The 27,639-nt window shown below is 40.2% G+C and overlaps 1 protein-coding gene across 5 annotated transcripts in view; it reads right to left on the bottom strand.

Annotated features, from left to right (window-relative positions):
- Positions 1-27,639, bottom strand: part of LOC126162809 (ubiquitin carboxyl-terminal hydrolase 45) — a 161,540-nt gene that overhangs the window by 60,214 nt on the left and 73,687 nt on the right. For all 5 annotated transcript variants that reach the window (XM_049919550.1, XM_049919549.1, XM_049919552.1 and 2 more), the window contains exons 7-10: positions 24,364-24,525; positions 23,559-23,777; positions 7,426-7,668; positions 4,498-4,714 (exon numbers count right to left, since the gene is read on the bottom strand). In XM_049919550.1, coding sequence (XP_049775507.1) covers positions 4,498-4,714; positions 7,426-7,668; positions 23,559-23,777; positions 24,364-24,525 — 841 coding nt within the window. The remainder of the gene's footprint in view (positions 1-4,497; positions 4,715-7,425; positions 7,669-23,558; positions 23,778-24,363; positions 24,526-27,639) is intronic.

Below are 27,639 nucleotides of genomic sequence, written 5' to 3'. Positions count from 1 at the left end.
TGGATATACCGTATTTACTTGAATCCAAGCCGCACTTTTTTTCCGGTTTTTGTAATCCAAAAAACCGGCTGCGGCTTAGAATCGAGTGCAAAGTGGAAGTTCTGATAAATGTTGATAGGTGCCGCCACAACTAACTTCTGCCGTTGAATATATGTAGCGCTACACAGGCATAATTTGTAGGCACAAAGATAAATACTGGCGCCAAAACCTCTGCGTCAGTAAATAAATATAAAAAAAGGTGCAAGACGAGCTTTTTTTCTCTGCCCCGAGTTTCAACCACTGCATTTTCATACATTATTCAACAAAGTAAAAACAAATTCCGTATTGTTCATCTTCGAATGTAGCAGAATTTCAATGTACTATGAAAATCCAACTGGCAAGACTGTTTGGGATATTTGTCAATATGGCCAACTCTACGTTCTGAATTTTTGCCTACCTGTGAGAAGAGATGGTTGCTAATAGGAACCTGATGAAATGTGAATCACATACAGTATTCTCTTCACCATAAGAATAATATGAATATAAACATTTTGCCATGTATTCTTTCGTGTTTGCTGCTATCTCATTTAAATCCTGTCTGCCTAATAAACTACAAAACTAGAGTGAGACAACAGCAAATGCGGAAGAATATACCTATCGTGTCATGTTTATATTCACATTATTCTTATGCCTAAAAGTGATACAATCAGAAATGAAGCACGGCAACTGACTAGATTTTAAAATGTAAGATGACTAATTTATGTACAGAATTTGATGTACTAAAGAAGCGGTCGCAAAGATTTTCAAACGGAGAAAAATTTTCACCTAACTCTCGTTCAGAACATGTTCAATCATACGCAGTCTATTATTTGGTTCTTGTTGATCATTATCAAAGAAAACAGCAGTGTAAGCAACAACAAATAGTAGTCTCTTTCCATTGTTTCGTTAATGAGATGATTCCTCTCCTTTTTTTTAAATTTTTTTTAAATTGTAAGCGGCGGTAACGCACAAAAGCAAGCCATGCTGCGAGCGGCAACAGGCCGTAAACACACACTATCAGAATGCGACAAACAATGCAAGACACAGTACAGTAATGCATTTTCAGCTTAGAGTGACGTAAACACCTATAACAAAGAAAACAGCACTTATCAGATGAAAGCAAAATAAGCAATCGATTCAAACCAGACGAAGCACATGAAAAAGGAAGGGTACCCGTATAAATACGGACGGAGTGCCTGACGCATAGCAAGGGCTACCTGGTAAAGCTTAACTGCTAAGCTTACAACTCGAACCAAACTACTATAGGTGTATCGTCATTCATTCGACCTAAATTGTGCCTCATATTACAATGGACCAACTTTGTTTCGATTTGGAGGTGCGGACTAAAACTTTTCTCTCTCCTTGAATTTCAAGTTTCAAATTTCAGGTGCGGCTTAGATTCGGGAATTTTTTTTTTCCCCTTATTTCGAGTCTCATTTTTCAGGTGCGGCTTAGATTTGAGTGCGCCTTAGATTCAAGTAAATACGGTAAGTGACAGGTCACTTTGACACTATACTGATAGGGATTCACCTGTTTTGTCTTTCTACGTCCTCAAAGATGCTGAAGAATGTGTAAAGGACAGCAGGAAGTCAAAGACATTACAATGATAAGCACTGGGCTGGTTTCAATCCAGAGATGATAGAAGGTATTGAGTGAAATGTAAAGACAGAAGAGGAAGAGAAATTATAGTGGCATGAAAATACAATTAGGGACTAGGAGGAAATTGGAAACCCCAGTGTGTGTGTGTGTGTGTGTGTGTGTGTGTGTGTGTGTGTGTGTGAGAGAGAGAGAGAGAGAGAGAGAGAGAGAGAGAGAGAGAGAGAGAGAGGGGAGGGAGGGAGGGAGAGAGAGAGAGAGAGAGAGAGAGAGAGAGAGAGAGAGAGAGAGAGAGAGAGAGAGAGATAGAGAGAGAGAGAGAGAGAGAGAGGGTGGGAGAAGTAATGGAACCCAAAAGTTGGTTTTACATAGCTCTCTCCCATACTATAACTGAGCTGGCAAAAACTAATGCCTGACAGTTGCAGTGGGCTGGGCGTGGCATAGCTTAACCAATAACATAATGTGATTTTATAAGCATCTCTATGGCAATGCCTCATGTTGTCACAGCTCTGTAGATAACAATTATTTTTACCTGCAGCCATTTTTGCTTCACACCTGAAAGCTGACAACAGCACAGCAAGCTGTCAAGGATCTTCTTTCTCTGTCTCGACTGTAGCCTATCCTGTGCAGACCCTCCATCCTGCACACACCTCCTGGCATTATCCAACTGACAATTCCTTGATGCTTTAGAATGTATTGCATCAACCAATTGCGTCATTTAGTAAAGTTGTGACATAATTTTTTTTCCCCAATCTGATTAAGTAATTGAGTCAGTAATGCAATTCTTTCATCGGGTAAAAAGTTGGAGGTTGGGGGAGGGGTGATAAAAGCCTATAGCAGCATGACATACTGCACCATACTCTGCGAGAAATACACTCCTGGAAATGGAAAAAAGAACACATTGACACCGGTGTGTCAGACCCACCATACTTGCTCCGGACACTGCGAGAGGGCTGTACAAGCAATGATCACACGCACGGCACAGCGGACACACCAGGAACCGCGGTGTTGGCGTTAGCTGCGCAGCATTTGTGCACCGCCGCCATCAGTGTCAGCCAGTTTGCCATGGCATACGGAGCTCCATCGCAGTCTTTAACACTGGTAGCATGCCGCGACAGCGTGGACGTGAACCTTATGTGCAGTTGACGGACTTTGAGCGAGGGCATATAGTGGGCATGCGGGAGGCCGGGTGGACGTACCGCCGAATTGCTCAACACGTGGGGCGTGAGGTCTCCACAGTACATCGATGTTGTCGCCAGTGGTCGGCGGAAGGTGAACGTGCCCGTCGACCTGGGACCAGAACGCAGCGACGCACGGCTGCACGCCAAGACCGTAGGACCCGACGCAGTGCCGTAGGGGACCGCACCGCCACTTCCCAGCAAATTAGGGACACTGTTGCTCCTGGGGTATCGGCGAGGACCATTCGCAACCGTCTCCATGAAGCTGGGCTACGGTCCCGCACACCGTTAGGCCGTCTTCCGCTCACGCCCCAACATCATGCAGCCCGCCTCCAGTGGTGTCGCGACAGGCATGAATGGAGGGACGAATGGAGACGTGTCATCTTCAGCGATGAGAGTTACTTCTGCCTTGGTGCCAATGATGGTCGTATGCGTGTTTGGCGCCGTGCAGGTGAGCGCCACAATCAGGACTGCATACGACCGAGGCACACAGGGCCAACACCCGGCATCATGGTGTGGGGAGCGATCTCCTACACTGGCCGTACACCACTGGTGATCGTCGAGGGGACACTGAATAGTGCACGGTACATCCAAACCGTCATCGAACCCATCGTTCTACCATTCCTAGACAGGCAAGGGAACTTGCTGTTCCAACAGGACAATGCACGTCCGCATGTATCCCGTGCCACCCAACGTGCTCTAGAAGGTGTAAGTGAACTACCCTGGCCAGCAAGATCTCCGGATTTGTCCCCCATTGAGCATGTTTGGGACTGGATGAAGCGTCGTCTCACGCGGTCTGCACGTCCAGCACGAACGCTGGTCCAACTGAGGTGCCAGGTGGAAATGGCATGGCAAGCCGTTCCACAGGACTACATCCAGCATCTCTACGATCGTCTCCATGGGAGAATAGCAGCCTGCATTGCTGCGAAAGGTGGATATACACTGTACTAGTGCCGACATTGTGCATGCTCTGTTGCCTGTGTCTATGTGCCTGTGGTTCTGTCAGTGTGATCATGTGATGTATCTGACCCCAGGAATGTGTCAATGAAGTTTCCCCTTCCTGGGACAATGAATTCACGGTGTTCTTATTTCAATTTCCAGGAGTGTATTTCCACATTTTCTAAACTACAAAAGCAGTTAGTAACAGTTAGTTCAAAATTATTCACATAATTAACACTATTAATTATTGATGTATTATCTTCATACACATTTAGGTCTATTGTAATTTGTCTAGATCAACACTGACCAGAATGGAAAATCTATTATTTTAATGAAGCAGATTTTATACTAAATATTCAAAATTACTTCAACTGGTCAATTTCACAGCCTTAGTTACTCTCCCTTTATTGCACAGAACTATATTCTTCAGAGGTCCTTCTGGCATGCCCACGTATCTCTGTAATTAACCAATCATTTAGCAAAGGTAAGCTCTGTAATGCAAAGGAAAGGAATTTAAGATCTCATGTCCCAGCAATAACATAGTCACTAGAGATGGAGTACATATGTGGACTGTACAACGATCTAACAGTTTTGGTTGAGACATTTTCAAATGTGCTGTTTCAGTATTTTCCTGAAGTTATTTAAAGAAACAACAGAAAAATTGTTTTTGAATGGTCAGCCAAAGATTTGGGTGCCACTCTTCCCAAAGGCAGGTCTAGTGGACTGAACCACTGTGCCCCTCTCTCACTACCTTAAAACCGCTTACCTGACTCTCCAGAATTCCTTTTGCTGTTTGTTTCCTCTGCTATTGTTGGTTCAGCTTTGTGTGGATCAGCATTAAATCCTTTCTTTATTTTTCTGGCTTTACGTTGCATTCTTCGTTCTTTTTTCAGCTGATGTTTTGAAGGGTGATCGTCTGTAGAATTCCCACCGAAATCAAATGATTCCATGCTGTTCTTTTTCCTCACTGCTGGAGGCTGAGGCTACAAATGACAATCACAAATATTCTTAGCACTCCTATATATCACAGAATCAGCTAATGTTCTATTCACTTAATGGGGACAGGCTCCTTTCATTACAGTCAGGTAACTTGACAATTTTTTTGACACAGAATTACAGTATCACTACACTTCTTTTCTTTTTTTTTTACAGGAATCCACCAACTGTGCTAGTTAGGTATACATGTTAAGACTCCCCCCACTTGTTCCATGCACATAGTGTACAAATGAGCTGAGAAATGAAACTAACCATCGAAAACTACTAGAAATATTTGAATGAAGTAAATAAATGTCATCAAAATTAAGTGATGGCACCCCGAAGTTGATCATTAATCCAAAGAAACCAAATTTGTAACAAACATTGCACTCATTGATCAACATGATGACGACTTCCCAGAGTTAAAGCGAACAATGTCAGAAACTTTTGTTGCATCCCTATTATGAGGTTATCGGATGGGCAAAAAGAAACAGTTCACTGTTGTAATGTACTTACTGTAAAAATAGGCATACCTCTTTTAATTAAAACACCATATACAGTTAACAAAACCAATTAGAGGAAGTCGTCATATTTGAAATTTATATAAAGAGCTTTACATAGTATATACATATAGCAATTTTTTTTCTTTTAATCTTAATTTGCAGCAAAGTTTGATAAATGTAACCCAACCCCACACATGCTGCTTATTAATATGATCATCTACAGAGGAGGATTATCATTATCTGCCAAGACCTTTAATTCACAAGGGAGATGGTCAAATATTTTTATGGCTGCACATTTTGTTCCTTTTTGTGCGAGAATAACATTAAGTTGTGAATAGTGAAGGATATTTTTCTTAGTGGAGGATATTTTTCTTTCTAGTGTTATATTTATGAATAATTTATTCTTTTCAAATACTGCCCGATTCTTCACAACAAACTTCTTGAGACAGTAAATGCATTGCGAGACTTGTTAGCATTACTAATTTTTTTAACAGTTGCTTACATGAATACTGAGGATGTATACCATTAGCATCCTTAAAAATGTTTCCTTGCAATGAATGCTTATTCTATTGTGGAACTGCCCCAGAAAATTATTCTCTATGACATCAATGAATGGAAGTATGCAAAGTAAGCTAACTTTCTAATGCTTTCGTCATCAAAATCAGAAATTACATGTAGAGCAAATGTTGCAGAGCTTGAGCATTTGAGAATATATGTAATATATGATTTCCAATTCAAGTTCTGATATGCACGACCAGGAACTTCGAACAGCCAGTTTTACGCACTGAATTTCCCCTACGTTATATTGTTATTGATGGTGACACATCTTTCCTTATACAGAACTGAATGGACTGTTTTTCGTAAGTTCCGTGACAGACTGTTCACTGACAATCAATAACATCTTTGAATATTTTATTTATTGCTCATTCTGTTGTTGAAGCTCTGTTGGGCTAGAGTTTGATGGTTGCATAATCAGTAAAGAGTACAGTTTCTGCTTTATCAGTGTAAGATGGAAGGTTATTTATAGACAGCAACTACAACTGAAACTTGTGGAATGCCATTAATAAGTTTTGAGAAGGACAAAACAATAGACAGTCTATGAGACATTCTGAGTGGCTAACTTGGACAGAACTGCTTATGAGGTCTAAGCCTCTATTTGGGGCATGCCCAATACTGTCACAGGAGTATGACTCAGAGAATATGCTACTAACGATATAAATGTCATTCTTGAAAACAGAAACCAGTTTAACATGCAAAAAAGAGAGTGATTTGTTCACCTGAGAGTGAATCTACGTCATGACAGACTGAACCATGTTAATGCTCTCAATTATGCATAAAATTAACATTATCCCATCTGCTTCTACAATGACTGAGAACAACAATTTTTGTCATGACCGGTCATACAGAAATTAATGAGCTAATTATGCTAACAAATGACAGTGTGAATCTACTAAACTACAGTTAAGGTAGTAATACGCAATGAAAGCATTAAGGAATTTTCAGAAAAAGCGTTTTGTTTCGTTACACAAGTCTACTCCAAAACAGGGCAATTGTCTTGACAGCTACATCACATATGTGTACATCCCACACATTTGAAAGGTTAATTTTGGAACTGGATATAACAACTGACACTGTAAAAAATGAATACGCTAGCAACGAGTGAACTGCCTATGAATCCCATACATTAGTCTAACTTGTTTACCATGCACAACAGTAGTATTGAATAAGTTCCTGATTTCACAGTAACGGAAGACGGTCCAGACGCAAGTTTGGCTGACAACACCTGTGAAAGTCACAGTATGGAACAAGGAGTTTGTTACTAGAGACTGCTGGGAGAAGAGAGAAACTGATTATGTTAGTTCCAGAAAGAGAGATTGCTGGGAAAAAGAGAAACTAATAATGTTTGTTATATAAAAGTTAATGAGATGGGGAGTTATGGTAGGCAAGGTAATCCCATGTTACATTCACTGTTAGAAATCCAGTTTAAATTTGCAAGCAGAGGTGTAGGTGATACCATTTGTGAATGCTAATTCATAGCTGCACTCCCCTCACACCCAAAGTGCTATTTAACTTTTGTCCTCCAAGCGAAAGACTGTTTCACAAATAATCAGGACAGTTCCAATTATGAATACCAACATATGCCTAGGAATCTTTCTTCAATACACTGTTAAGTAGTACAATTCAATGTGTGGTCACACAAATAGCCACAGACTCACCTTATCGCTATTAATGGGCAGACTGAGATCGAGAAAGCTCTCAATCCGTTGAGAGTGGTGGAGACAGTCCTGGCACTCCAGGGTGCTCACCAGATGCCCCTTGAACACCTGTTCTGGATGCAGCACTAGCTCCTGTGCCTGCATGCCATACACTTTTGCTTTCTTCTTCACCTCCTCATCCACTGATGCTGGATCTGTTTTTGGTGACAGTCCTAATTTTGCCATGATAGTCTTCTGATAGCGCTGTGGAAAAAGTACCAATATATCAAACTTTCATCAAAGCTGATTTCTTTAAACTAAATTAGAAAAATAGCTCACCCCTTACATTGATGTGACAGAAGTCATGGGATATTTCCTAATATCATGTAGCATCTCCTTTCTACCAGCGCAGCACAACAACTCAATACGGCACGGACTCACCATGTCATTGGAAATCCCCTGCAGAAATACTGAGCCATGCTGTCTCTATAGCTGTCCTTAATTGTGAAATTGTTGCCGGTGCAAGATGTCGTGCACGACATCTCAATTATAAGTCATCTAGGGTCCAACTGATACAGTCACGAGACCAGTAGAGGCACTGCAGGCAATGTCGTGCTGTTAGCAAAGGCACTCATGTCTGTTGTCTGCTGCTATATCCCATTAATGCCCAGTTTCCCCATGCTTTCCTAAAAACAGATACATTTGTCGTATGTCCCACACTGGTTTCAGCAGTTATTTCACGTAGTGTTGCTTGTCTGTTAGCAGTGGTAAATCTACACAACCACCTCTGTACTTCATTGTTAAGTTAAGACCATTGGCCTCTGCGTTATCTGTGGTGAGAGGTAATGCCTGAAATTTGGTACTCTCGGCACACTCTTGACACTGTGGACATCAGAATATTTAATTCCCTCACAATCTCAGAAATACACTCCTGGAAATTGAAATAAGAACACCGTGAATTCATTGTCCCAGGAAGGGGAAACTTTATTGACACATTCCTGGGGTCAGATACATCACATGATCACACTGACAGAACCACAGGCACATAGACACAGGCAACAGAGCATGCACAATGTCGGCACTAGTACAGTGTATATCCACCTTTCGCAGCAATGCAGGCTGCTATTCTCCCATGGAGACGATCGTAGAGATGCTGGATGTAGTCCTGTGGAACGGCTTGCCATGCCATTTCCACCTGGCGCCTCAGTTGGACCAGCGTTCGTGCTGGACGTGCAGACCGCGTGAGACGACGCTTCATCCAGTCCCAAACATGCTCAATGGGGGACAGATCCGGAGATCTTGCTGGCCAGGGTAGTTGACTTAACCTTCTAGAGCACGTTGGGTGGCACGGGATACATGCGGACGTGCATTGTCCTGTTGGAACAGCAAGTTCCCTTGCCGGTCTAGGAATGGTAGAACGATGGGTTCGATGACGGTTTGGATGTACCGTGCACTATTCAGTGTCCCCTCGACGATCACCAGTGGTGTACGGCCAGTGTAGGAGATCGCTCCCCACACCATCATGCCGGGTGTTGGCCCTGTGTGCCTCGGTCGTATGCAGTCCTGATTGTGGCGCTCACCTGCACGGCGCCAAACATGCATACGACCATCATTGGCACCAAGGCAGAAGCGACTCTCATCGCTGAAGACGACACGTCTCCATTCGTCCCTCCATTCACGCCTGTCGCGACAGCACTGGAGGCGGGCTGCACGATGTTGGGGCGTGAGCGGAAGACGGCCTAACGGTGTGCGGGACCGTAGCCCAGCTTCATGGAGATGGTTGCGAATGGTCCTCGCCGATACCCCAGGAGCAACAGTGTCCCTAATTTGCTGGGGAGTGGCGGTGCGGTCCCCTACGGCACTGCGTAGGATCCTACGGTCTTGGCGTGCATCCATGCGTCGCTGCGGTCCGGTCCCAGGTCGACGGGCACATGCACCTTCCGTCGACCACTGGCGACAACATCAATGTACTGTGGAGACCTCACGCCCCACGTGTTGAGCAATTCGGCGGTACGTCCACCCGGCCTCCCGCATGCCCACTATACGCCCTCGCTCAAAGTCCGTCAACTGCACATACGGTTCACGTCCACGCTGTCGCGGCATGCTACCAGTGTTAAAGACTGCGATGGAGCTCCGTATGCCACGGCAAACTGACTGACACTGACGGCGGCGGTGCACAAATGCTGCGCAGCTAGCGCCATTCGACGGCCAACACCGCGGTTCCTGGTGTGTCCGCTGTGCCGTGCGTGTGATCATTGCTTGTACAGCCCTCTCGCAGAGTCAGGAGCAAGTATGGTGGGTCTGACACACCGGTGTCAATGTGTTCTTTTTTCCATTTCCAGGAGTGTAGAACGTCCAATGCATCTAGCTCCAACTACCACTCTGTGTTCAAAGTCTGTTAATTACCGTTGTGCAGCCAAAATCATTCTGAAAATTCTGACATGAATCACCTGAGTATAAATGACAGCTCTGCCAATGCACTGCCCTTTTAAACCTTGTCACGCAATACTACAGCCACCTGTATACGTGCACTCACTATCCCTTGGCTTTTGTCACCTCAGTGTACAATGACTGACTCAAAGGGAGTACCAAGAGCATTCCTACTAAAAAACTTAATTTTCTCCTTCTTGTTTGAACCTCGGTTGTGTGTCTTGCTCTTACTAGACAAGATGTCCTAAGAAATTTTCACCTAATTTAAAATCTGTCCACAGATCAAAGCCATTTATCCAGTCATTCATTAATCACAATGGTATGTTAACAGTTCAAAGAGAGAAGGCGGAAATAATGAGTTCCTTCTTTTGAAATTGTTCCCCGCAGAAGATAATACTGAGGTTCCTTCTTTTGACTACCACATAAGAACTACAATGACACATGCAGAAAAGTAATTGTTACAACCAGAAATCAAATAGAACTGCTTGAATGAACAAATGGTACAGAGCCTAAGGAGACACCAGTTTGATTCTTCATAGATAGGGACTGGAAAAATTCATTTCAACAATAACACGAGGAATAACGCGAATTTGGTGGTGATTTTTAAGGAAATAATGCGAATTCATCAGTTTTTAAGGAAGTAACGTGAATTAGGCTGTTTTTAAGGAAGTAATGCAAAATCGGCATTTTTCAACAAAATTTGTGTCTCTCCTGGTAAGAATGTCGTAAATCTAATGATGTTAGCGACATATTTAATGCTGAAATGTTCCATGTTCAACCGTCTCACTACTTTTTGCATTCGTTGTGTCACTGTGTCCTTTTGACTACCAACTTTTGCGAGCACATACAAATGACTACTGTATGAATTTTGATTATTTATTTCTTTTGTAGTGTAAGTGTCACATCATGCTGTTTCCAAGCAATGGCACAATGATAATATATCACAAACACATCATCCTGCTCATCAAATGGAGTTAATAATGCAGCAACAATATATGGCTTGAAGAAATGTGATCATTGACACTTGAGACAATAGCCGAAAGAGTAAGCCATAACGTGATGGATATTTTCGTGGTTTATGATACGAATGGATGTAGGTTTGCATGCTAGTACGTATTTTTTTCCATCGTAGCACTGTCAACACAGTCTGGGTCTTTGCTATGAATGTAATGCATGTATTCACAGAAGGAGGTGGGCATGAACACTGCCAACACCGTCTTCAACTTATGACTACCATGTTTTACAGTAAAAGTAAAGGAAAAATCCGAAAATGTAATAAAAGTATGTTCTGCAATAAATGATGATAACATTACCATCTGATTGGAGATCGAAGAATGAAATAAATATTTGGGTGTTTATTTCCGTATATATGATAAGTTCCGAATGGTTGGTGTGGCAGGTATCTTACAGGACAGCACTAATTTCTCCTATGGAAACAAGCAGCTATATAAAATTCATCTTTTAGAATTTCCAGCACACTGGAATAACAACATGACAGCAACTTGAGTTAACCAGTTTGATGTAGAAAACAGCCATAGTTGCAAAATTCAGTTACTTTTGTTTAACTGATGACCAGTTTCGCATATCAGAACCCATTCTCAAATCAGTCAACCAAAGAAAAAGGTGTACTCTGCGATAGCACGCAAACCACGTTAATATTGTACATGCTTGTGTTTCAGCCATTAGTCAAGTTTACAAACACCATTCATTGGCAGGACAACTGTTTTGCATACGGTCGCTGCCAACCCTCGCGAATAAACAATATTGTGCATATACCAATTGCATTGTGGTTTTCAAAGCTGAGTGCAAATTTTTCTGCATGTATTAACTTACCAAAATTTCAATTAATATCAATATGCTGGTTTTCAAATTTCGTTGAAATAAGATTTGTTTAAGAATTTACCAGACAGCTTGCCACGCATGCGCGGAGTTGAAATCGTGTATAAGTGGTGCCTACTCGCACTTTTGGCTACTTGGAGTGTGGCTGTCACGTGTATAAGCAGTGAGAGAAAGAAGCCAGAATCTACCCAGAAAAATTTTGCTGACACTGCCACGCTGCCAGATTCGGGCATGCGCATAGCTGTCTGGGTTAGAGTAGGGGTACACTTCACTTAACTCATGTTTTGTTTGTGACACGGTTTTCGACCATTTCAAAGCTATTGCAGTCCCTTGTTCAGATACTCATTTTTACCATCTGATTTTTTTCCCATTGTATTCTTATTCTAGACTCAGCAATGAACACATGTGTTCTGTGAAATGCCGAAGCCTGCAGTCACCGCTGACGAAAGGGTGCGAGAATTTGAAATCAATTGATTGTATGTTCCCAATACGTTAACAGTGTTTTGTAAAATCTACAATATCACAGTTTCATGGGAGCGTAAAGATTCTATAGAGAAACATGTGCAGACCAGAAAACATAAGAGCAACAAGTTGAAGCAGACCAGTTTGCCAATAAAGTAGCAGTCTACAATTAGCAGCAGCTTTGAAACTGCAAAAAAGAAGAAGAGCGATTGTGAATATCTGGTCGAAAGGACTGTGGAAACATTTTTGAAGGCCAACATTCCACTCCACAAACTGGAGAACGAAGACTTTCGGCAGTGGATGAACGAGTTCATGAAGGTGAGCAGTGGTGTTACTTTTTTATTTATATTGTGGCTACAGCCTGCCTCAAAATTATTTTGGTGAATACTCACTTTATGTGTACTCCCAATCAGTTCAAAATTGAAGTCTGTACCTCTCATCTTTGATAAAAAAAAATAGGGGGCACCGGAGCAATTAGAACAGAAATTAATATCTTTTTGAATACTTGCAAAGCTTCAAACCAAAGCAACTCAGATATTTCAGTTAAAATTTATACTAATGCTCAGACTTTTCCAATTTTCCCATCTTTGTATCTTATTTAAGGGACAAACCATTAACTGTTAAAAAAATAATAATGTTAAGTCTGCAACTGTAAGTTCTAATTACCACATCTGGAGGTATTGAAACAGTGTGTCCCACTCCTTCACACTTATAATAAATGAATGTATTGTAGGGCTGTCAGGAACCTACCTAACCTCAGCACTACATATCCAGAAATTTTCACCAAAATCTAATTAGTGAATCTTAAATAATGGTATTAATTTAAGCATAAGATCTAATTGTTACACATCCACAACAACTTCTTGGTACCTTTAACTTGCTTGGGTTACTGTTTGTAGGCCATTGTTCGAATAACCTGACGTTCCAATTACTCCGGTTCCCCCTATTTTACTCTTTGTACAGTATCACATTATTTTAAAGGTTCAGATAACTAACAGACTGTTCTTTTTAGGTGCTAGCAACATCCCATTTTGTAAAGCAAAGAGAGACTATTTGCCTACAATACAACAGCAAAGGAAACCTGGGGTAATGGAACAACTAGCAGGGAAAGATGATATATTAGCCGACGAGACCACTGACGGAAGAGGCCGTTGTGTTTTTGCTGTTTTGTTGAGAACTATTGAATCTTGAAATGAGCAGAAATTTTTGTGGCAGGTGTGAAAGTTCTCAATGCAGCGAACTCGACACAATGTGCTCGTGCTATTTTGGGGCTCTTGAAACATATAATATACAGTACAATAATGTTAAGGCAGTAGTGAGTGACAGTGCTAGGTAGATGAACAAATGTGTCGACTCCTTGAAAACAATAATAGGTGATAATTTAATCCATGTTCAATGCTGGGCACGTAAAATTAATCTAACTGCTAAAATTTATTCCAAGGAACTTCGTAAGTTAAATAATACAATCCCTTATTTAAAGAGTGCTTTTTTAAACACCGGAAAGAGGAAACATTTATATTTGCAGTTTCTTCAAGAGAAAGATTTTTCCTCTTACAGTTTTTGCATGAAGGAACTCTTGGCTCTCCACAGCCACTTACATAGCAAAATATTTTGAGATAATGATTGAATTCTTCCACAGTGATGATATGCAAGAGCTGTCGAATGCAGGCATTGAGTATATTATTTCACTGGCAGATAATGATGTAACTAGGATTCTTGCAGAGGCCATGTTTGTTAAAGAACATGCCAGAGACAGAGACTTGATGAGCATGGCTGTCTTCTTAGCGACTTCAAAGCATCCAACTTCACATGAACTTTGAATAAAGAAGTTGAATAAAGTTGAAGCATGTTTAAGTATGCTTCAGTATTGTGGGAAAAGGAATATTTGGCAATGAAAACAGTGAGATTTTAAAAACGATAAAGAGGGAAGTGCTTGAGGCAGAAATTAAGGGGGGAATGAAGTGAACTGGACTGCACTTCCAAACAAGATTGTCAACTCTCATGGTGTCACAGATCCAAGTAAATCAGTTTTCAACGCCTTGGATTCTTGTTTTCATCCAAAGACAATAATTCTCAATCCTATTAACTCCAAAGTGGCCAGGATCTTGCAATCTGTACCTGGGATGACTGTTCTTAGTACTGCACATACTCTGAAGGGGTATCAATCTCTACGGAATTTTATTCATAACCAAATGTCAATGTAGTTGGGACATGTTGACATAGTGAAATGTCTATAGGCAACTGCAGTCGACAATCAGCAATTTGAAACAATCAGCAATTTGCAGCTGCAGGACTGAAAGCCGTTTGGTTCCCTTGTTCCAATGTTGACAGCCAGAGACTTTTCAAACTATAACGAAGTACTGACAGACAGGCAGCACAATCTCTCTGAAGACAACACTGAAATAATGATAATGCTGTCATTCGAAAAACTGTTTCATTATTGCTATTTCATACGAAATTTCAACTATTTAACATAAATATTTAAGTTGGTGAGAAAAATTGCTGAGTGTCAAAAACAAATTGCGGACCTGAAACAAGGGGAGTTCTGTATATTTTCCAATCTGTTGGATACATCGTCTTTTTTCCTTTTTTTTTCTCTTCTTTTTTTTTTTTTTTTTTTTGCAGTATTTAAAATATATGTATCAACTCCACACCATTCTGGCCGAGTGCAGCAATAGTATATAAATGTTAAAAATTGAAATAATAGTCTTCGTTGAAGATACTTTACTGATGATGCGTTTCACACTTCTAGTGCCATCTTCAGATCATTCTTGAGCCTCTGAGACCGGCTTCTGTGGTCTTCACAGCTCAAGAACGATATGACGAAGTGTGAAACATGTCATTAATAAAAATCTGCAGCATACTGTTATTTTCATTTTTACATTTGGTATTTGTTTTTAAATAATTATTTGTGCCAAACTTTTTTGTTAAAATAATTTTTCTATACTTTGGTCTCATGTTTGGCCCCCCTATCTTAGAGGAATAGCTCCATTTTCAACATAGCGCTGAAAATGGTTAAATATGACGAAAATATATAATTGATAATAGGAAGAGCTTGCCAGAAAATAACACTGTGCAAAAAATACGTAACACCGATTTTTTCCTGTCCCTATTCATAGATATACAAAAGGATTTTCTTGCATACTAACAGCAACTTTATAACAGTCGGTTAGAGGAACAAAGCACTTATAGCAACATGAAGATGTGAAGACCATTCCTGTTTTAAAGAAGTGTCATATTCCTGTTTTAAAGAAGTGTCATCAGACAGATGTGTTTGACTACAGCTTCAAACACTGACGTCAGTCAGAATAAGTTAACACAGTTTATTAACTTATTTGAGACTAGGAAGACCCTAACAAACTGATACAAATTTCAAAAACAGCAATTCTATGAAACTTAGCCCACTCTGTTCATCCATGTGATCTAGAAGTCAATGAACCCTGTGTCACACTCAGTGATATGTGTGCTGATCAAAAGCAAATTTGTGTCTGTTGTTTTCATGGCACAGAGCACAAATGTCTTGTTCACTGAACAGCAGAGAACTTTAATGTCTCTTGGTGGTAATCTATGTCATCAGTCATTTGCCGAGTATATTCCAATCCCCAGTTTTTACCCTCTACAGCTCGTTCTAGTGCCATGTTAGTTATCACCTGATTTCTTAACAGACAGCCTGTCATCCTGTCCCTTGCCAGTGCATTCCACATATTCCTTTCCTCACCACTCCCAGGGAGAATCACCTCATTCCTCACCCACCAGCCCATCTAATTTTCAACATTCTTCTGTAGCAGCTCAAAAGCTTTCATCTCTTCTGGTCTGGGTTTCACTATCATACAATGCTGTGCTCCAAATGTACATTCTCATGAAGCTCTTCCTTCAGTCAAGGCCTATATTTGATACTAGTAGACTTATCTTGGCCATGAATGCCCTTTTTGCCAGTGCTACCTGTGATTACAGGGTTATAAATACAAAATCAAATAGGGGTAATGCAGGAGTAGGTTTAATAATGAATAAAAAAATAGGAGTGCGGGTTAGCTACTACAAACAGCATAGTGAACGCATTATTGTGGCCAAGATAGACACAAAGCCCATGCCTACTACAGTAGTACAAGTTTATATGCCAACTAGCTCTGCAGATGATGAAGAAATAGATGAAATGTATGACGAGATAAAAGAAATTATTCAGGTAGTGAAGGGAGACGAAAATTTAATAGTCATGGGTGACTGGAATTCGTCAGTAGGAAAAGGGAGAGAAGGAAACATAGTAGGTGAATATGGATTGGGAGGAAGGAATGAAAGAGGAAGCCGCCTTGTAGAATTTTGCACAGAGCATAACTTAATCATAGCTAACACTTGGTTCAAGAATCAAGAAAGGAGGCTGTATACATGGAAGAAGCCTGGAGATACTGACAGGTTTCAGATAGATTATATAATGGTAAGACAGAGATTTAGGAACCAGGTTTTAAATTGTAAGACATTTCCTGGGGCAGATGTGGATTCTGACCACAATCTATTGGTTATGAACTGCAGATTGAAACTGAAGAAACTGCAAAAAGGTGGGAATTTAAGGAGATGGGACCTGGATAAACTGAAAGAACCAGAGGTTGTAGAGAGTTTCAGGGAGAGCATTAGGAAACAATTGACTGGAATGGGGGAAAGAAATACAGTAGAAGAAGAATGGGTAGCTCTGAGGGATGAAGTGGTGAAGGCAGCAGAGGATCAAGTAGGTAAAAAGACGCGGGCTAATAGAAATCCTTGGGTAACAGAAGAAATATTGAATTTAATTGATGAAAGGAGAAAATATAAAAATGCAGTAAATGAAGCAGGCAAAAAGGAATACAAACATCTCAAAAATGAAATCGACAGGAAGTGCAAAATGGCTAAGCAGGGATGGCTAGAGGACAAATGTAAGGATGTAGAGGCTTGTCTCACTAGGGGTAAGATAGATACTGCCTACAGGAAAATTAAAGAGACCTTTCGAGAGAAGAGAACCACTTGTATGAATATCAAGAGCTCAGATGGCAACCCAGTTCTAAGCAAAGAAGGGAAAGCAGAAAGGTGGAAGGAGTATATAGAGGGTTTTTACAAGGGCGATGTACTTGAGGACAATATTATGGAAATGGAAGAGGATGTAGATGAAGATGAAATGGGAGATAAGATACTGCGTGAAGAGTTTGACAGAGCACTGAAAGACCTGAGTCAAAACAAGGCCCCGGGAGTAGACAACATTCCATTAGAACTACTGATGGCCTCGGGAGAGCCAGTCATGACAAAACTCTACCATCTGGTGAGCACGATGTATGAGACAGGCGAAATACCCTCAGACTTTAAGAAGAATATAATAATTCCAATCCCAAAGATAGCAGGTGTTGACAGATGTGAAAGTTACCGAACTATCAGTTTAATAAGTCACAGCTGCAAAATACTAACGCGAATTCTTTACTAACGAATGGAAAAACTGGTAGAAGCCGACCTCGGGGAAGATCAGTTTGGATTCCGTAGAAATGTTGGAACACGTGAGGCAATACTGACCTTAAGACTTATCTTGGAAGAAAGATTAAGAAAAGGCAAACCTACATTTCTAGCATTTGTGGACTTAGAGAAAGCTTTTGACAATGTTGACTGGAATACTCTCTTTCAAATTCTGAAGGTGGCAGGGGTAAAATACAGGGAGCGAAAGGCTATTTACAATTTGTACAGAAACCAGATGGCAGTTATAAGAGTCGAGGGGCATGAAAGGGAAGCAGTGGTTGGGAAAGGAGTGAGACAGGGTTGTAGCCTCTCCCCGATGTTATTCAATCTGTATATTGAGCAAGCAGTAAAGGAAACAAAAGAAAAATTCGGAGTAGGTATTAAAATTCATGGAGAAGAAGTAAAAACTTTGAGGTTCGCCGATGACATTGTAATTCTGTCAGAGACAGCAAAGGACTTGGAAGAGCAGTTGAACGGAATGGACAGTGTCTTGAAAGGAGGATATAAGATGAACATCAACAAAAGCAAAACGAGGATAATGGAATGTAGTCAAATTAAGTCGGGTGATGCTGAGGGAATTAGATTAGGAAATGAGACACTTAAAGTAGTAAAGGAGTTTTGCTATTTAGGGAGTAAAATAACCGATGATGGTCGAAGTAGAGAGGATATAAAATGTAGACTGGCAATGGCAAGGAAAGCGTTTCTCAAGAAGAGAAATTTGTTAACATCGAATATAGATTTAGGTGTCAGGAAGTCATTTCTGAAAGTATTTGTATGGAGTGTAGCCATGTATGGAAGTGAAAAATGGACAATAAATAGTTTGGACAAGAAGAGAATAGAAGCTTTCGAAATGTGGTGCTACAGAAGAATGCTGAAGATAAGGTGGGTAGATCACGTAACTAATGAGGAGGTATTGAATAGGATTGGGGAGAAGAGAAGTTTGTGGCACAACTTGACTAGAAGAAGGGATCGGTTGGTAGGACATGTTCTGAGGCATCGAGGGATCACAAATTTAGCATTGGAGGGCAGCGTGGAGGGTAAAAATTGTAGAGGGAGACCAAGAGATGAATACACTAAGCAGATTCAGAAGGATGTAGGTTGCAGTAGATACTGGGAGATGAAGAAGCTTGCACAGGATAGAGTAGCATGGAGAGCTGCATCAAACCAGTCTCAGGACTGAAGACCACAACAACAACAACAACAACAACAACCTGTTTTTTATGTTCTCCTTGCTCTGTCCATCATGAGTTGTTTTGTTGCCTAGAGAGCAGAATTCCTAACATTGTCTATTACATGATCCCCAATTCTTTTGTTAAATTTGTTGCTGTTCTAATTTCTGCTTGTTTTCATTCCTTTCATCTCTTTACGATTTACTCTCAATCTGCATTCCCTGTAATTATTCTTCACTCTCACTCAGGATAGCAATGGCATCAACAAATCTTATCAGTGATATCATTTCAACTGAATTTTAATCAGACTCTTCATCCCCCCCCCCCCCCAATCATTGCTTTTTGATGTATAGATTGAACAGTAGAGGCAAAAGATGACAGCCCTGTCTTACACCCTTTTTAATCCGGCTCTTCGTTTTTGGTCTTCCAGTCTTAATGTTCCCTCTTGGTTCTTGTACATATTGTATATTTTTCCCCTTTCCTTATAGCTTATCCCTATTTTCCTCAGAATTTTGAATGTCTTGCATCATTTTAAATTGTCAAACACTTTTTTGAGTGTTGAAAAATTCTACAAACATGTCTTTATTTTTCTACAGTCTTGCTTCCATTATGCAGTTCATCAGATATACCTCTCTACCTTTTCCACTGCCAAGTCTTTTCGTCATCTAAAGATCCTCAATTTCTTTTCCAGTCTTCCATATGGTTATTCTTCCCACTAACTCGGATGCACTATTGTTATCAACTGTTGCTATCTTCAGAATAGTGTGGATGATGATTCCGGAAGGCTGATGGTGTAATACCAGTCTCATGTATTCTACACACCAACATGAATAGTCTTGTTGCCACTTCCCCCAATGATTTTAAAAATTCCAAAGGGATGTTATCTATCCCTTCTTCCTTATTTGATCTTAACTCATCTAAAGTTCTTTTAAATTCTGATGCTAATACTAGATTCCCTCTCTCTTCCCTGTTGACTCCTGTGTGCTGTTCTACCATGTAATTAGACAAGTTCCCCCACCCCCCAAACATCTTCAATGTACTTCTTCCACCTAAGTGCTCTCTCCTCTGCAGTTAACAGAGGAATTTCCACTGCACCCAACGTTACCACCCTGCTTTTTTAAAAAATTTATCAAAGGTTCTTTCGACTTTTCTGTATGTTGAGTCAGTCCTTCCAACAATCATTTCTTTTCAAATTTCTTCACATTTTTCATGCAGCCTTTTAACCTTAGCTTCTCTGCAATTCCTGTTTTTATTTCATTCCTAAGTGATTTGTATTTCTGTATTACGGGGAATTTCCCTGCACATTTTTGTACTTTTCTCTTTCGTCAATCAACTGAAGTATTTCTTGTGTCATCTGTGGTTTCTTCACAGCTACCATTCTTAGACCTATGTTTATCTTTCCAATTCACTGAGTGCCCTTTTTAGGTATATCCATTCCTCTTCAACTGACATGCCTACTGAGCTGTTCATTATCATGATATATACAGCCACAGGGAACTTCAAGCCTCTCTTCATTCCTTTGTACTTACATATCACTCTTCTTTGGGTACTGATTCTTCCTGGCTAGTGTCTTGAACTTCAACCTACTCTTCATCATTACTAAATTGCGATATGAGTCTACATCTGCTCCTGGATTCACCTTACAATCCAATCTGATTTCAGAATCCCTGCTTCACCATGTTGTAATCTAATTGGAATCTTCCTGTATGTCCCAGCCTTTTCCATGTATACCACCACCTCTTGTGATTCTTGAACAGAATACTCACTATTACTAACTGATATTTACTGCAGAACTCAATTAGTCTTTCTCGTCTTTACATCCTACTTCCAAGCCCATATTCTCCCATCATCCTTTCTTCTACTCCTTCCCCCACAACTGCATTCCAATCAAGCAAGGCTATTTGATTTTCACCTCCCTTTATGTACTGAATTACCTGCTCAATATCATCATATACTCATATCTCTTCATCTTTAATTTGCTAAGTCATCATATATATCTCAACTATTGCTGTTGGTGTTCATTTGCCGTCAATTCTGATGGTAAGAACACTGACTCTCTACCCTACCTTCGTATTCACAATGAATTGCACTCACATTATACCATTTTCTGTTGCTGTTTATATTACCCTATACTCGTCTGACCTGACAGCCTTATTTTCTTTCCATTTCACTTCACTGATCCCCACTATGTCTAAATTGAGCCTCTAACTTTCCCTTTTCAGATTTTTTAGCTTTCCTACCATGTTCAAACTGCTGACATTCTACACTCTGACTTATAGAATGTTACTCTTTTTTCAGTTATTCAATCTTTTTCTCATGGTCACTTCCCTTTTGGCAGTTCCCTATAGAGATCCGAATGGGGGACTAGTCCACAATCTTTTTGCCAATGGAGAGATCATCATGACACTTCTGCAATTACAGGCCACATGTGCTGTGGATACACTTTGTGTCTCTTTAAGGCAGTGGATGCCATTGGCTTCTGCAACCTTTGATCATTCCTGATTCTTATGCATCTTTGGGGCAGTTTCCCATTCCAAGGGCAAGATAATGCACTGAACCTCTATCTGCTCTTCCACCCTTTTTGACAAGCCCATTCATAGAACAAGGGTATCTTTTTACCGGAAGCCTTCAGCCGTAATTGATGATTTTTGTTCAAAATTTAAGAAGTGGCAAAGTTCAAACCCGAGACAGAGGATGTTCTGATTACTAAACACAGACACTGCCCTTAGACTGTGGGTTTGTTAGTGGGTGCAATGTTTGCTGCCACTGTGATGAAGTAATCATTGAATTTGGTGGCCACTAACTTCAAATTATCATTATTTCTGCCGAAGTTGCTTTCTAGGGGCCCAGTTTTACTCTGATCACTTATTTTTTATTTCTTATTTGATAAACAATCTAGCTTACCTTATTAGCACTATGTGCTGAATATCGCTGTCCAGCAATCACTATGAATTCACTAAAGCTGCTTTCTACATACTACTCAGCAGCATGGCCACTGCTTTGCCTAATGTATTACTCGGGACACATGCTTCAATTAATTCTCCGATATGAAGATGTGTCTAAAGGTATAGTAACAAGCTGTTAGTGAGAAAGGATGTATTCAGGAAACAAAAAATATGCACAACATTGCTAAAGCATTGGAAGATATCACTGTTCCCCAGCCACAGTGGCTGTGCAAGTATTTGCTCCATTGGAAATCCAACCTGTCAAAACTGGCTTAAAAATCAAGCTACAGGTCTAGAACCCATTTAACAAGAGCATGCTGAACCTCAGAATCAGTACTAAAGTGACTACAAGTGCTTCTTTAACAGACTGAAGAGACAAAAATTACTTTGTGAGAGACCCATATTGTACAGAGGGTGTTACAATACAGCCCAATGGAAATCTGGACCAAATAACATAAATGAAACAGTGTGGTGTTGGGCATTGTCATGCAACAACACAACACTTTTAAAAATCAATCCCAGTCATTTTCTCCAAACTGTCTTCTGTAACCATTCTATCACATATCAGTAACCTGCAGCACTTACAGTCCTTCATGGATGAGCAAATCCATCACAGCAGCACACAGTGTGTGTCCCAAAAGACTGAGCCATAACTTTCTTCATGGCTCAGAAGTCAAGCACATTTTTGAACTTATTTGCGATTAGAAAGTTTCTAACAAATCACCACGAATTTCAAAACAGGCACCTCTATGAAACATAGCCCATTCTGCTCATACATGTGATCAAGAGAGCCACATTTCGACCCATGACAATACAGTAGAGGAAGGGATCAATATCTGCCTCATACCGCATTAAAGTGCACGAAAGATAACCCCATTTGCTTGGCATTATTCTCATCTGAGAGCTGCCATGGTATATTGTTGCCACACCATACAGCGAGAATATATCTTCTGATAGTCCAATATGTTGTGCATAATATCCACTGCACTGCTAATGGAGATGTTGAGTTTGTGTGCAACTGCAATGATAAGTGTGAATTAGCCCTTCAACATGATCAGAATTGGACGTAGTTGATTCTCCTGACCTTTCCTCGTCTCACACTTCTGTTCTGCCTTCCTCAAATTCCTACCACCAAACCCATGCCTGTATTTGTGATATTACACTCACTCTGTAAACTTCCACTAGCTGGCAATGAAGCACCTGGGGACATTTGTTATAAATGGGAAAGCCTTATTACACTTTGTAACTTCGTAATCATTCGTCTTGAAACAGTATCTCTAAGTGCAACAACACAGCTGTCTCCATCTACCAGCAGTGTTCAACAATTTTGATTGTTTCTTCAATGTAGACATGGAATTCAATTCAAATGTGGTATTTATACACCTGTGAGAGACTTCTGCTACCTTTCTTACAGGGACACTTTCGTGTTATTCCAGTCGCTTTTTATATCTAATACAACTATTGTCATAACAGCTAAATCCTTATGCTCACTTTTCCGAGCATGTTGCATTTTCTACCTAATGGAGACATCAACGTCTGATGAGCAGCTAAATATTATGCTCACTTTGTTTTACAAAGGAAAGTCTGCAATTATAGTCTCAACTTTTCCAGTATTTATAATGTTATACTGGATAAATGGAAGCAAGGAAAGAAATTTTTTGTACAGAGCTTAATGAAAGCAGTTTTCAGATTAAGGACAACTTCATTTAAATTCTGTAAGAGCACGAAAACATGCGTATTATTTGAAATTCCATCTCTCTACATATGGACACAAATGCATTCCAAAATTATCACGCTTTGCACATAATCAAAAAGAAAAAAAGCCCACTAACCCACTCACCTTAAGGTCTTCGGTGCGCACTTCTTCAAGCAAGTGTCTGAGTAACTCATGTGCATCATGCTGATCACCGCCAGCAAACTGTGGACAGCGCTGAGATAGTTTATCTAGCAGCTGCCGGGGATCTAGTATTTCAACTCGGCCTGACCGGAGCTGGTGCAGTATGTCAACCAGCAACTCTGTCAGTTCCCGCCACTTGCATAGATCACCTTCCAGTGGAGGCTAGAGAAAAGAGTAGGCTGTAAGATCAATGTCGTTCCACAGTGTTAGCTGTGGCATTCTAATACTGTAAGGTTGGACAACAACAAACCAAAGAGTTGTGAAAATTCTTGTCCATATGAATTGCAATCAACTAAAAATTACAAATGATAAAATTGGAGCTATTTCAAAACAGTAACGAAAACTAACCAGAAGGAACACACACACAGTATTTGTTTATTTGTAATCTTCTATTAAACTAAATGTATCATATTCCAAAGACAGAATATGTAACAAATTTAAGTGCAAATAAAGAAAAGCTACCACAATCTAAACACTGATTTAAGCAGCACAATGATGCTCCATAAACATCAGAGCAAACTTCTCCAACCAAACCTTGCAACAAAAATGGAATTTGATTAAGGGTTCAATGGGGCCTTTTTTCTTCCCTTGGATTCCCAAAGCACTGTCACATGTTAAAGTCATATTAACTCCTGAAAAAATAGGATGACCAATGGGGGCTTAATTGTACAATCCATCTGAGACTAAATATTGAGAATACAAAATATGGCATCATTAAATTAATAATGAATACTACACAATTTCTTACCAATTTTTCTTCATTTTCCAGCAGTGGGTGGGCACCCCCTGGTAGCTGAAATTTCGCACCTGCTTCTTTCATTTCCTCCAGAACGGGCAGCAAGAAGGGTGTTTGAGCTAGGCACTGCAGGACAGCATTGAAGAAGCAAGTATTTCCCAGATTTTTCAAACCCTGTGACACAAAAAAAGCCATGGGCTTAGGCAAGCATGACAAAAGGCTTTATCCTTCCCTAAACTACTAATAACCTGTCAAACCAACTGTCCATCATACCTATTATGCTCATGACTGTCTTAAATTTTATTGGCCTGTGGTAAACACAGGCATCAAAAATTCTAATCCAGTTATCTTTCCAATTTGTGTGTGAGCTAACTATGTACCCCTCCAAACCACACGATACCACAAGGCAGATGATGACACAGCAGCCAGTCGACTCCCTTCGGCCTTCACAGCCTGGACAAGGAATTCAAGGTGTTATGTAACACCATGAGTTTCTCATCCAAGCCATGAAGGCCAAGGGATTTTGACTCGGAACTGTGTCATCCCCTACATTGCAGTGTCATGCAGTATGGAAGGGCATCTGGTGAGCACACTGCTCTTTGACCATTTTGGTGACTTTCCAGACCGTGGAGCAGCTACTACACAATCAAGTAGATCCTAAACTGGTATCATGAGGCACACTACAGAAAAATCCTTGGCAGCACCAGAAATAGCACCAGATCCTCCACGTGGTAGCCATCTACAATGTACACTCAGCTATGGAGGCAGACAAACATTTATAAGCATCAGCATTAAAAACAGATTAGTCATTATAACTTTTTCTTTGTTATTGTCAGAACAAATACTCAGAGGGTACTCTTGTGGCAAGTTCATTACTTGCCTTTCCCCTGTTTCTATACCGTCAATAATATCAAAACCATCTGTACAGGCAGTTTTCCAAAAGGAAACAGTGTTGCTGTGAATAACGTCACGTAAAACCTTGAAATGACAAGAGAAGAGACATAATATATTAATTTCAGAAAACATTCACTAAGTGGCCCATATTGCCACTAGGTCATAAGCAATCTTTTATGTCCAAACCCTTATGAGACTAGGTTGTCTTCCTTCACCAGTGACTAGTGACAGTCTCTCCAATTATTGTTATACATCATTTCAGCGTGTCATCATCTGTGCTTCTCCTCCCATATTTATTTCTAATTGTATAAGACTCGCCCACAAATTTTTAAGAAACTATCACAGTCCTAGCCCTCCTAAGTGTTTCCTTCATCTCTTCTCAACAAAACTTCCTTCAATTTGTACACATCAGTGGATCCTAAGACAGCCCTATGATAAAAAAGGTAAGTATACTTGGAGAAAAGAGGCAAATGGAAGAGAAAAATGAGAGCAATCACTGCAAATAATAATCACGAATTGCCCAGAGAACCCCAACTGTGCTACCTGTAAATGAAGAACACCCTCCCAATTCCAAATAGTTATGCAATTTGTAGATAAAATGCAGAGCATTAGACTGAATATTTCAACTGTGTTTTCACTTTTGCTTTGGTCGGTGTATAGTCTCATCGTGAAATTTACTACACAGGCCACAAAGACATTGTTTCAATCCTGCTTATCTGGACAGAGTCCTCAGATGTTTTGACGCATTTAGTCATTTCAAGGCATTACCAATGTTTATAAGATACAGCAAATCTTAACTCTGCCAAATTATTGTCCGTTGAATATTCAAAAGTAAGGGTTTCTGAAAAGTGATTGGCCATTTCTTGAGGCCAACTATGCTTTACCCTTTCTCCATCTTATTTGGTGCAGCTTGCCTGCAGCAACATCATCAGCTAACTATCATTGACTTGAAAGAATGATTGCTAATTGTAATAATAATCTAGTTGAATGCCAACATTTCTTGGAACACTGGAGAGGAACAGATAACAAGCACACTTGATTAAACCTGTGTATCAGCTTCTTTTTTCATAAAACTGAAAGTTATTGAGTATACAACACTTAAATGGCATGTCATTGAAGATTTCTGTGCAATAGGAAACTTATGAGACAATTTCATAAAGTTAAGTTACACATTATAATGGCAGGCCAAGTAACTTTTACTGAATGGTAAACTACACTTCAAAGTGCCACAGATACTAAACACTAATTTTTTACATTGTCACCAAGCATCTGTACACAATGATCGAAAGTTCTGTCAATTGTTCAATTCCGTGAAGATAGAAATCCACTCCATAGTCAAGAGCTATTTGAAAAGCGCTACATGAATGTCCTCATCATCAGACAATCTGTGATTGCACCAAGTCAGTTCCTCGACTGCCTGGATATTATTGTCTGTCGGCACCATTTCACTACAGCTGGATGTAACATCACATCTGGTCCATATATTGCCAGAATTTCACAGTGAATCTGTGTACAACAGATGTTTCGTCCACAAGAATCCTACTGTCCCGCATAATTCCACTATGGAGAACATTTTCAGTTACCACACTATTTCATTCCCCACTGTGATGCAGCTGTTGTCTATACCACAGTGTAACTGTGTTGGAGGAAACAGAACACGTACTCTCTTCTGACAATGCACCACTCTTGTTGTGTAACGGTCTTGGTTTGGGATGACATGCATAACTTACTTATTGAAGCAGTTACACGAGCGTTGAGAGTCGACGGAACTCATCTAGCAGTGTACATCCACCGCTCTGGAGTCTGAAGAGGACTTCCACAGAGTCGAAACCGGTCACTCACTCCAATAAAAAATATTTTAACAAGATTGCGATCAAGACTGTTTTAAATTTTACTTTGAACTACTTTTAAGATCGCTGACTATGTTTTCAAAAATTTCAAAAATCCTCTCGTAGAATTGAATTTTTAATTAACGCACAGATGAAAAATAAATTTAACAGACTACATCACAGAATAAAATGGAATGCTTCCCATCACCCTGTAGGGCTGGTACAGTAGTGACATTACAACAGCAGGCCAGTAGAAAGTAAATATGAAGTGCTAACTCTATAGCAGAAACTGAACTTAAATATGTGACAAGCTCTAAACAATGACTGCAAGAAAATTTTCAGCAGTAGTGGTTACATGAAGAGTTATAGTTTGCTCAGTAATTGTACACTGCAAGCTCAGAACACTTGGTATGTATACAAACATCTGGCATTCTCTCTCCTGCTGTCTACAATTCTGAGCTGTCCATTTATTTTAGAGTTAACAACATCAAGATTCAACCATGAACAGAGAAATGTAAGTGACTCAGGGTAAGTTGAGTGGAGTTATAACAGGCGAGAAGCAGTA

This window comes from Schistocerca cancellata, chromosome 2 (assembly GCF_023864275.1).
Source record: "Schistocerca cancellata isolate TAMUIC-IGC-003103 chromosome 2, iqSchCanc2.1, whole genome shotgun sequence".
In the NCBI taxonomy this organism is placed as follows: domain Eukaryota; kingdom Metazoa; phylum Arthropoda; class Insecta; order Orthoptera; family Acrididae; genus Schistocerca; species Schistocerca cancellata.
Note: the sequence above shows the minus strand (reverse complement) of the source record. Positions and strands in the feature narration are given on the sequence as shown.